Source organism: Saccopteryx leptura, chromosome X, assembly GCF_036850995.1.
Source record: "Saccopteryx leptura isolate mSacLep1 chromosome X, mSacLep1_pri_phased_curated, whole genome shotgun sequence".
NCBI classification, from domain to species: Eukaryota; Metazoa; Chordata; class Mammalia; order Chiroptera; family Emballonuridae; genus Saccopteryx; species Saccopteryx leptura.
In genome coordinates, this window is record NC_089516.1 from 64,141,251 (window position 1) to 64,153,755 (window position 12,505).

Here is a 12,505-nt window from a genome sequence, read left to right on the forward strand (position 1 = left end):
CACATTTTAAAATTTTCTCAGGAAATATTTCTATCACCTTTTTATCTATTTTATTTTTATGTTTTAATCTAAACTCTCAAGGAATCAGTTTCCTCAATGTATTTCATTCTTGACATAGCTTTTTAAAGATTATTATGTTGCAGCATGTAGGAGTACTTCATTCCTTTATGTTGATGAATAATATCTTGTTTCGATACAGCCCACATTTTATTCATTCACCAGTTGATGGACAACTGTATTGTTTCTGCTTTTTGGCTATTATGAGTGATGCTGCTATGAACCTTCATGTAAAAGTTTTTGTGTGGACATGTTTTCATTTCTTTTGTATATATAACGATGAGTGGATGTGCTGAGTTATTTAGCAACTATATTTAGCATTTTGAGAAACTGCCAAACCAGCCGCACCATTTTACATTCTTACCAGCAATGTGTTAAGGGTTCCAATTTTTTCATATACTCAGCAAGCCATGTAATTGTTTTTTTTCTTTTTTTATTATTATTAAATTTAATGCAGTGACATTGATAAATCAGGGTACATATGTTGAGAGAAAACATCTCGAGATTATTTTGATATTTGATTATGCTGCATATCCTTCACCCAAAGTCAAATTGTCTTCTGTTACCTTCTATCTGGTTTTCTTTTTGCCCCTCCCCTCCCCCAACCCCCTTTCTCTCCTTCCTCGCTCCATCCCCCCCCACCGTTACCATCACATTCTTGTCCATGTCTCTGAGTCTCATTTTTATATACCATCTATGTATGGATTCATATAGTTCTTAGTTTTTTCAGATTTACTTATTTCACACTGTATAATGTTATCAAGGTCCATCCATGTTATTGTAAATGATCTGATGTCATCATTTTTTATGGCTGAGTAGTATTCCATAGTATATATGTACCAAAGCTTTTTAATTCACTTGTCCTCTGATGGACACTTGGGTTGTTTCCAGACTTTCGCTATTGTGAATAATGCTGCCATAAACAAGGAGGTGCATTTCTCCTTTTGGAGCAGTTCTATGGTTTTCTTGGGGTATATTCCTAAAAGTGGGATAGCTGGGTCAAAAGGCAGTTCGATTTTTAATTTTTTGAGGAACCTCTATACTGTTTTCCAAGAGGCTGCACCAGTCTGCATTCCCACCAGCAGTGCAGGAGGGTTCCCTTTTCTCCACATCCTCGCCAGCACTTATTCTGTGTTGTTTTGTTGATGAGAGCCATTCTGACTGGTGTGAGGTGATATCTCATTTTGGTTTTAATTTGCATTTCTCTAATGATTAGTGATGTTGAGCATTTTTTCATATACCTATTAGCCATCTGTATGTCCTCTTTGAAGAAGTGTCTATACATTTCTTTTGCCTATTTCCTGATTGGATTGTTTGTCTTTCTGGTATTGAGTTTTACAAATTCTTTATAAATTTTGGTTATTAACCCCTTATCAGATGTATTGTCAAATATGTTCTTCATTGTGTAGTTTGCTTTTTATTCTGTTCTTATTGTCTTTAGCTGTGCAAAAGCTTTTTAGTTTGATATAGTCCCATTTGTTTATCCTGTCCTTTATTTCACTTGCCCGTGGAGATAAATCAGCAAATATTTCGCTGTGAAAGAGGTCAGAGAGCATACTGCCTATGTTTTCGTCTAAGATGCTTATGGTTTCACGACTTACATTTAAGTCTTTTATCAATTTCGAATTTATTTTTGTGAATGGTATAAGTTGGTGGTCTAGTTTCACTTTTTTGCAGGTAGCTGTCCAATTTTCCCAACACCATTTATTGAAGAGGCTGTCTTTACTCCATTGTATTTCCTTACCTCCTTTGTCAAATATCAGTTGTCCGTAGAGCTGTGGGTTTATTTTGGGGTTCTCTGTTCTGTTCCATTGATCTATATGCCTGTTCTTATGCCAGTACCAGGCTGTTTTGAGTACAATGGCCTTGTAGTATAACTTGGTATTAGGAAGTGTGCTACCTGCCACTTTATTCTTCTTTTTTAAGATTGCTGAGGCTAATCGTGTTCTTTTCTGCTTCCATATAAATTTTTGGAATATATGATTTATATCTTTAAAGTATGTAATTGGTATTTTAATTGGTATTGCATTGAATTTATAGATTGCTTTGGGTAATATAGACATTTTAATGATGTTTATTCTTCCTAACCATGAGCATGGTATATGCTTCCACTTGTTTGTATCTTCCTTGATTTCTTTTATCAATGTTTTATAATTTTCCAACTACAAGTCTTTAGTCTCCTTGGTTAAATTTACTCCTAGGTACTTTATTTTTTTGGTTGTAATAGTGAAGGGGATTGTTTCCTTAATTTCTCTTTCTGATTGTTCATTGCTTCTGTATAAAATGCCTCTGATTTCTGAGTATTAATTTTATATCCTGCCACTTTGCTGAATTCATTTATTTTTTGACTGAGACTTTAGGCTTTTCTATATACAATATCATATCATCTGCAAATAATGATAGGTTTACTTCTTCTTTTCCAACTTGAATGCCTTTTATTTCTTCTTCTTGTCTGATTGCTGTGGCTAGGACTTCCAGGACTATGTTGTATAAGAGTGGTGAAAGGGGGCACTCCTGCCTTTTTCCTAATCTTAAGGGGATTGCTTTTAATATTTGCCCATTGAGTAGGATGTTGGCTGTGGGTATGTCATAGATGGCCTTTATCATGTTGAGGTATGTTCCCTGTATTCCTGCTTTGCTGAGAGTTTTGATCATGAATGGGTGCTGGATTTTATCAAATGCTTTTTCTGCATCTATTGAAATTATCATGTGGTTTTTATCCTTCCTTTTGTTTATGTGATGAATCACATTGATTGATTTGCGAATATTGTACCAGCCTTGCCTCCCCAGAATAAATCCCACTTGATCATGGTGTATAATTTTTTCCAAATATTGTTGGATCCGGTTTGCTAATATTTTGTTGAGGATTTTAGCATCTATATTCATCAGGGTTATTGGCCTATAATTTTCTTTCTTTGTGTTGTCTTTGCCTGGTTTTGGAATCAGAAATATGCTCACCTCATAAAAAGAGCTTGGAAGTCTTCCTTCCTCTTGAATTTTTGAAATAGCTTGAGAAAAATAGGAGTTCTTCTTTGACTATTTGGTAGAATTCACTTGTGAAGCCATCAGGCCCCGGACTTTTCTTTGTTGGGAATTTTTTGATAACTGTTTCGATCTCATTTGGTGTAATTGCTCTGTTTAGGTTTTCTGATTCTTACAGATTGATTTTTGGAAGATTGTATGTTTCAAAGAATTTGTCCATTTCATCTATGTTGTCTAGCTTTTTGGCATACAGTTCTTCATAGTATTTTCTTACAATATTTTGTGTTTCTGTTGTGTCAGTTGTTATTTCTCCACTCTCATTTCTAATTTTATTTATCTGAGTCCTCTCTCTTTTTTTCTTGGTGAATCTAGTAAAAGATTCATCGATCTTGTTTACCTTTTCAAAGAACCACCTCCTAGTTTCATTGATCCTCTGTATTGTTTCTTTAAACTCTATGTCATTTATTTCTGCTTTGATCTTTATTATTTCCTTCTTCCTACTACATTTGGGCTTTACTTGCTGTTCTTTTTCTAGTTCTTTTAGATGCAGGGTTAAGTTGTTTATTTGAGCTTTTTCTAGTTTCTTAAAGTGTGCCTGTAGTACTATGAACTTCCCTCTCAGGACTGCTTTTGCTGTGTCCCATAAGTTTTGAGTTGTTGTATGCTCATTGTCATTTATTTCTAGGAATTTTTTTATTTCTTCTTTGATCTCTTTCTTAATCCATTCATTATTTAACAACCTGCTATTTAGTTTCCATGTGTTTGAGAGTTTTTCAGCTTTTCTGTTGTGGTTGATTTCTAGTTTCATGCCATTGTGATCAGAGAAAGTGCTTGATATGATTTCAATCTTCTTAAATTTGTTGAGACTACTTTTGTGCCCTAACATGTGGTCTATTCTAGAGAATGTACCATGAGCACTTGAAAAGAATGTATATTCTGCTGCTCTAGGGGAAAAGTTCTGAAGATATCTATTAAATCGAGTTGATCTAGTGTGTCCTTTTAAGTCTGCTGTTTCTTTGTTAATTTTCTTTCTTCAGGATCTATCTAGTGATGTTAGTGGGGTATTGAAATCCCCTACTATTACAGTATTGCTGTTGATCTTGCCCTTTTTATCCATCAAAGTCTGCTTTATATATTTAGATGCTCCTATATTAGATGCATAGATATTCATAAGAGTTATATCTTCCTGTTGGATTACTCCCTTTATCATTATGTAGTAGCCTTCTTTATCTTTGTTTTAAAGTCCATTTTGTCTGATATAAGTATTGCTACCCCAGCTTTTTTTTCATTTTCATTTGTATGAAATATTTTTCCATCCTTTTACCTTCAGTCTATGTGCATCTTTTTTTTTAAGGTGTGTCTCTTGTAGACAGTATATGTACAGGTCCTGTTTTCATATCCATGCAGCTACCCTATGTCTTTTGATTGGATCATTTAAGCCATTTACATTTAAGGTTATTATTGATATGTAATTGTTTATTGCCTTTTTTTCTTTAAAGCTGTATTTCTGTTTTGCTATATTCTTTTCCCACTTTGATCTGTTTACAACAGGCCGCTTAACATTTCCTGCAGCATTGGTTTGGTTGTAATGAATTCCTTGAGTTTTTTTTCCGTCTGGGAAGCTTTTTATTTCTCCTTCAATTTTAATTGATAGGCTTGCTGGAGAAAGTAGTCTTGGTTGTAGGTTCTTGTTCTGCATTACTTTGAATATTTCTTGCCATTCCCTTCTGGCCTCAAGTGTTTCTGTTGAGAAGTCGGATGTCATCCTTATGGGGGCTCCTTTGTAAGTGATAGCTTTTTTTTCTCTTGCAGCTTTTAATATTTTCTCTTTATCACTTAGCTTTGGTATTTTAATTATGATGTGTCTTGGTGTAGATTTCTTTGGGTTTCTCTTTAATGGAGTTTTCTGTGCTTCTTGAACTTGTGAGAGTTTCTCCTGCCTTAATTGAGGGAAGTTTTCAGCTATGATATGATTGAACAAAGTCTCTATCCCTTGTTCTTTCTCTTCTTCTTCAGGAGTCCCTATGATGTGGATGTTATTTCTCTTCATGTTGTCACAGAGCTCTCTAAGAGTTTCCTCAGACTTTTTGAGTCTCTTTTCTTTTTTCTTCTCTGCTTTCTTGCCTTCATTCAAGTTGTCCTCCAACTCGCTGATTTGATCCTCAACTCTATCCATCCTCTTTTTAATTCTTTCCGTTGTGGTCTTCATTTCTGATATTGTATTTGTCATCTCTGACTGATTCTTTTTTAATATTTCAATATCCTTTTTTATACGTGCTATTTCTTTATTTATGTGTTCCTATGACCATCCATTGTTCTAAAATCCCTAAGCACTCTTACAATCATTATTTTGAACTCCGCCTCCAGAAGTTTGGTTATTTCCATATCACTCAGTTCATCTCCTGAAGGTTTCTCTTGTGGTTTCATTTGGATTGCACTTCTTTGTCTTCTCATTATGTCTGTGTGTTTGGGTGTTTTGTTTGTAGAGCTGGTAGAGTCTAGGCTTGGTGTTGTCTGCCTCCAGTTTTCAATTGTGTTATTTCTAGGTCTTCTTGGGTTAGCATCAGCTATTATTCGTAATCCACTTTCAGATTTGGGCCACTTTGAAGTCTTGATTTGTTTGTTTTCTTAACAGATAATAAGTCTTGTTTACTGATCTCAGCAGGGGGCTTCCTTGAAACTGTATCCAGGAATCTGATGGGTGTAACCTGAGACTCTGAAGGCCTCTTCTACCAGATTATCTCTCTGGGGGCAGGGTGTTTTCTCAGCTTCAGTAGGGGGAGGTGTATCTCAGATCTCCATGGATACCTGAGTTACTGCCCCTCCTCCCCACTTCTTGTTTTCAGCTATGTCTTGTTGTGCTGATTGGAACTGGAGAGATGTCTAGAGATCTGTGATCCAGAAGCACTTAATCTTGTGTTATGTGGAAGGATCAGTCCCTCCCCCAGCTATGGCCACCTCCAGCACTGGATGAGTCAGCTTTTTAGGTGATCGCCTGCATTCCTCTGCCCCTCACCGTCTGTCCCTCTCTCTCCATTTTCCTCTTGGAATACAAGCCGGTCCTTTCAACACACCTCGCTCCCTGGTCACCAGGCAAGTTGCTGTGAGCAGTATTTTCTGCTTTTTTCCCTGAAGTGAGAGCCCCTCTGGGCTCTCAGCCTCACCCCCCACCTCCATTCCTGTAAGCAGGGGAGATTCAGGTGCTCCCTAACAGGTTTGTTGTGGCTTCTTCTTTGCTCCTTGGTTTTTGAGAGCTGTTCTTGTAGTCCAGAGTTGGTTTTTCATGCTGATTGTTTCTAAATTGATTTTTATTCCAGTTTGGTGGTGAGAGCTGGGAGTCTGTGCGTCTGCCTACTCTGCTGCCGTCTTCCCAAACCCCATGTAATTGTTTTTTTTATTCTAGCCATTTTAGTGGATGTAAGTGGTATCTTATTATAGTTCTGATTTGCATTTTCCTGATGCTTTATGGTATGAAGTATCTATTCATGTACCTTTTGGCTCTTACCTTCTTTGGGTAAATTTTCATTCAGATCCTTTTCCCATTTGTTAACTGTGTTACTTGTCTTTTTGTTTGTTTGTTTGTTTTTGTTTTTGTTTTTTTTTCAGAGACAGAGAGTCAGAGAGAGGGATAGACAGGGATAGACAGACAGGAATGGAGAGAGATGAGAGGCATCAATCATTAGTTTTTTGTTGTGACACCTTAGTTCATTGATTGCTTTCTCATATGTGCCTTGAATGTGGGCCTTCAGCAGACCGGGTAACCCCTTGCTCAAGCCAGTGACCTTGGGCTCAAGCTGGTGAGCTTTGCTCAAACCAGATGAGCCCACGCTCAAGCTGGCGGCCTCAGGGTCTCGAACCTGGGTCCTCCACATCCCAGTCCAACGCTCTATCCACTGCGCCACCGCCTGGTCAGGCTGTTACTTGTCTTTTTATTGTTGAGGGTTAAAGGTTTTAAAATATATTCTGGATACAAATTTTTCATTAGATATGTGATTGGAAAATATTTTCTTCCATTCTATGGGCTGTCTTTTCACTTTCATTTCTTTTGTCCCCTCTGGAGAACATCAACCACCAAATTACTTTCTTGATAGTGTCATTCAAAGAAGTTTTTAGTTTTAATTAAGTCCAATTTAATTATATTTTCTCTTAGTGTCATATCTAAGAAGGCTTTGGCAAAGCCAAGATCACAAAGGTTTATTTCTATTTTTTGTTTTGAGAGTTTTATAGTTTTAGCTCTTAAAATTAAGTCTGTGATTATGGTAGGGGTACCAAGGCCACCTACACATTTTATAATTCACTAAGAGGACTCGCAGGACAGCTAAGATTCATTACAGCAAAGGGATGCAAAGCAAAATCAACAAAGGGAAAAGATCAATTAGACAAAGTCCAGGGAAAACAGACACTAGTTTTCAGAGTACTCTTCTAGTAGAGTCACAGAAGATGTGCTTAATTCTCCCAGCAAATGAGTTGTGGCAACATTTATGAATATTGCCAACCAGGGAAGCTCATTAAAGACTCAGCAGCCAGAATTTTTATTGGGGGCTTTCACATAAACAGCCTCTGTCTGGCACATGCCAAAACTCCAGACTCCCAAGAGGGAAAGCAAGTGTTCAACAGAAACTATAGTGTTTGCACAAACAGTTTAGGCACAGTAAGCCACTGGTATCAATTCTGTGAAATGTGGGAACCCTCCAAAAATCCAGGTTTCCAAATGCCAGCCAGGGGCCAAGCTTATAACAGGCCTTTTCGGGAGCAGCACTTCTGGCCTGCTATGGTAACTCTTTTCTCCATAATAACCCACCTAGATTCAAATTTGTGTGTATGGTGTGAGGTAGGGGGTCCAACTTTATTCTTTTGCATGTGAATATCCAGTTTTTCCAGCACTATTTCTTTAATAATAATAATAATAAAAATAAAACTATCTTTATCTCCATTTAATTTTCTTGGCACTCTTATTGAAAGCTAACTGACAAAAATATAATGGTTTATTTCTAAATTCCCAATTCTATTTCATTTATCTATATGCCTAGCCTATGCTTGTATGACACAATCTTGATTATTGTAGCTTTGCAGTAAATTTTGAAGTTGGAAATTGTAAATCTTCCAAAATTGGGCTTCTATTTTAACATTGTATTAACTATCATGGATCCCTTGAATTTTCTTTTGAATATCAGTTTCTGCAGAGAACCCAGTTGGTATTTTGATGAAGATTGTGCTCAATCTGTGTGTCAATTTTAAGAGTATTGCCATCTTAACAGTATTAACTGACCCATGAACATAGGATTTTTTTCCCATTTATTTAGGTCTTTAGTGTGTTTTAAGAGTATATGTTCTACACTTCTTTTGTTTAATTTATTTCTAAATATTTTATTCTTTTTATGCTATTTTAAATGGAGTTATTTTCTGATTTCATTTTCAGATTGATTATTGCTACTATCTATTAGAAATACAATTGATTTTTATATGTTGATCTTTTATGATGCAGCTTTATTGAACTCATTTATCAGTTCATGTCATCTGAAAATAAAGATAGTTTTACTTCTTCCTTTCCACTCTGGAAGACTTTTATTTCTTTTATTGCTTAACAGTCCTAGCTAGAACCTCCAGTACAATGTTCAATAGAAGTAGCAACAGTGAACATCTTTATCTTGTTTTGATCTTAGGGGGGAAAATTGTCCCTCTCCAACCGTTCATATTTCAGCTGTGGTGTTTTTGTAGATGTCTTATATTAGACAAGGAGGTCCCTATCCTTTATTCTTATTCTATTAATATAATGTATTACATTAATTGATGTCTAGATGTTAAAACAACCTTTTATTCCTGGAATAAACCCTATTTCATCATGCTCCATAATCTTATTTTTTACATTGCTGAATTCGGTTTGCTGGTGTTTTTCTGAGGATTTTTTTTTTCTGTATTTTTCTGAAGCTGGAAACGGGGAGAGACAGTCAGACAGACTCCCGCATGCGCCCGACCAGGATCCACCTGGGACGCCCACCAGGGGCGATGCTCTGCCCCTCCCAGGCGTCGCTCTGTTGCGTCCAGAGCCACTCTAGCGCCTGAGGCAGAGGCCACAGAGCCATCCCCAGCGCCCGGGCCATCTTTGCTCCAATGGAGCCTCGGCTGCGGGAGGGGAAGTGAGAGACAAAGAAGAAGGAGAGGGGGAGGGGTAGAGAAGCAGATGGGCGCCTCTCCCTTGTGCCCTGGCCGGGAATCGAACCCGGGACTTCCGCACGCCAGGCTGACGTTCTACCACTGAGCCAACCGGCCAGGGCCTTCTGAGGATTTTTGTATATGTGTTTACAAGGGATATTGATCTGTAGTTTTGTTGTAATGCTGTTGTCAGTTTGAATAATTTGTGTCTTTCTAGGAATTTTTCCATTTCATAAACATTATGTAATTTTTTGACAAATGGCTACTGATGTTATATACTTTATAATCATTTTTATTTCTTTGAAGTTGAAAATGATGACCCCTCTCTCTATTCTCATTTGAATACATCGAATCTCTCCTCTTTTGGGGGGAAGGATTCCATCTAGCTAAAGATTTGTCAATATTTATTTTCAAAGAAACATTTTGGTTTTCTTTATTTTTCTCTATTTTTCTATTCTTTATTTTTTTCTTCCTGCTATAATCTTTATTATTTTATTTTTTCTCCTTGCTTTCTGCTTAGTTTGCTCAACTTTTTTTCATTGTCTTATGGTGGAAAGTTTGGTCCTTAATTTGAGAGATCTTTTGTTTAATACAAGCATTCATAACAAATTTATTTTTAAGCATTTGTAACTGCATCCCATTAGTTTTAGTATGTTGTATTTTCATTTTCATTATCTTAGAATGTTTACTAATTTTCATTGTGATTTCTTTCTTAACCCACTGGTTATTTAGGGATGTTTTTTATAATTTCCACATATTTATAAATTACCTGCCAAAATTTTCCCCCCAAATTTTCTTCTGTTATTGGTTTCTAATTTAATGTCATTATAGTCAGAGAACATTCTTTCTCTGATTTTAATTCTTTTAAATTGATTGAGGCTGTGTTACAGGTTCTAACAGCAACAAATTAAGCTATAGACCAGCTAGAAGTTTAACTGATAACCAGGGAAAGAGACAGCTAAAAACCTAATATGTATTGGAATTTCTATGGCTCTTATATGTTATAAGATTACTTTCTAAAAGAGTTGTACCATTTTACATTGCTGCTAGCTACTCATAAGTCTACTGGCTTCACCATAACTTCTTTATATTGGGTGTTACATTTAATATGTGGCTTATAATTCTACAGATTTTTTTATTATTCAATGCACAATAAAATGTTATCAGAGGAACAGAGATAACTTTTGATTTATATTCTTTCCTCTCCTTTCCTCCTAAGTCACCTGGAACCTCTGTGACTACAAGTAGTGGCTTCTTTCCTAGTGCGCATGATCAACAGACATTGAAGGATAATCGTCAAGGTCAATGGCAACGCCGAAGAAGGCTGGACGGAGCACTGAACAGAGTTCCAATTGGATTTTATCAGAAAGTATGGAAAGTTTTGCAGAAGGTGAGCATAACACATTACAGATATCTCCTTATTTTCCCCCTTGAAGTCCTCATTCTCCTTGGCTGAGATATGACATGACTGTGATGTCACTGCAATTATATAGAACTCAAATGCTAAAGGACAGAACCTAGAAGAAAACATAAAAATGAAAGAACTGATTTGTTATTTTGACATTATTGATAATTAGTCTCTTTCTACTGTTGTTGCTATGGCGTTGTTTATAAATTAGATTTCAGAAATCATCACTTCTCTGCTTTTGGTGAGACATTGTGATACATCATGATACATTTGTTGTTAATCAAATGAATTTGGTGATAAATAGCTCACTTTCTTTGTAGCTATTGCAGAGTGAAAATATTATTTGTAGCAATGTGCTATTAATAAACAAATGCCACTATAGTAAAATAACTGCAGCATCTGAGGAGTTTGTGTAAGATATTCTGACCTGTAATTTTCTTGGGTAAAAACTACAAAACAAATGAAAAATGATGATGATGTTAATAGTCCATACACTTTGTTGGTATGAATAATATTGTTTTTGTTTCAAATGCTTAGTTTGCCAAAGACATTTAAAGAGATTATACAATTATGTTTGTGACAGATTTAGAAGGCCAAAAGACCATTTTACTCATTCATAGGTCTCATTCATAGTCTCTAAGATGCCACTTTTTGCTTCATTGCCCTTGGCAAAAACCTGAAGAATACTTCATCCTGTACTTCAAAACCTTTAGTTATGTTTCTCCCCTTAGCATACTAGTATTCTTTCGGGGACAGAATCATGTGATCTTTTGGAAAGGTAGTAGCTAATTCCTTAGACTGTCAGTTCTGTCAATTTTCCTTTCAAATATATAGTGCCTAACACTTGCTTTTCTTCCATTTAACTTCTATGCACAGTGGTGACAGATATGTACTTAATCTCTCCAGTTATAGAAAATCAATTTCACAGTTGTGTGTTAAGTAGTTATACCCCAAATACCAGGAAGGTATTTGTTCATGTCCCTAAGGAGTTTAATCCATATTTATCTTTCTTTGTGACAGAGACAGAGAGAGAGACACAGAGAGGGACAGATAGGGGCAGATAGCCAGGAAGGGAGAGATGAGAAGCATCAATTCTTCGTTGCGGCTCTTTGTTGAAGCTCCTTAGTTGTTCATTGATTACTTTCTCATATGTGCCTTGACCGGGGGGCTACAGCAGACCGAGTGACCCCTTGCTCAAGCCAGTGACCTTGGGCTCAAGCTGGCGAGTCTCCATTCAAGCCAGATGATTCCACGCTCAAGCCGGTGACCTCAGGGTTTTGAACCTGGGTCCTCTGCATCCCAGTCGGATGCTCTATCCACTGCACCACCTTCTGGTCAGGCAATCCATATTTATCTTAATTAGCAGCTATAATGCAGGGTCAAAATGTGTTATGATAAAGATGTAAAACCACAAGGCTGTCAGAATACAAGAGAAAGACATTTTAAATCTGAGTAGGAAGATTGGGTATTTTGTGGCAGAATCAAAACCTGGACTTGGAATGCTGATCTAATAAGAAAAAACAACTGCTCTCTCTTTTTCCATTCTTTTCAGACTATGAATATAACATAGTCACAGTGCACATATACTTGAAGGCTAGTTATTTTCTATACAAAGTCTTATGGAACATGGATACAGGTATTGGGAAGAGTCGATAAACCTATTGTATTGAAATATTTCAATTCAATGTGGTTTAATATAATATTTTGATTTAATTAAAATCTAAAATGGTGAGTCATTAATTCTTGTTGCTTTTTAGTAATTGAGTTGATATAGCAAAGAACAAACAGACAATAATCTCTGATCTTATGGAATTTACCTTCAACTAGGGAGAGACAAACAATAAATGGCAAATAAAAATAACTAAATTATAGGAAATGTTAAAAGATTACAAGTGCTATAAAAGA

At 36.2% G+C, this 12,505-nt stretch overlaps 1 protein-coding gene across 5 annotated transcripts in view; it reads left to right on the forward strand.

Annotated features, from left to right (window-relative positions):
* The window catches only part of PHKA1 (phosphorylase kinase regulatory subunit alpha 1), a 158,884-nt gene that overhangs the window by 138,335 nt on the left and 8,044 nt on the right, over positions 1-12,505 (forward strand). For all 5 annotated transcript variants that reach the window (XM_066356844.1, XM_066356845.1, XM_066356847.1 and 2 more), the window contains one exon: positions 10,412-10,582. In XM_066356844.1, coding sequence (XP_066212941.1) covers positions 10,412-10,582 — 171 coding nt within the window. The remainder of the gene's footprint in view (positions 1-10,411; positions 10,583-12,505) is intronic.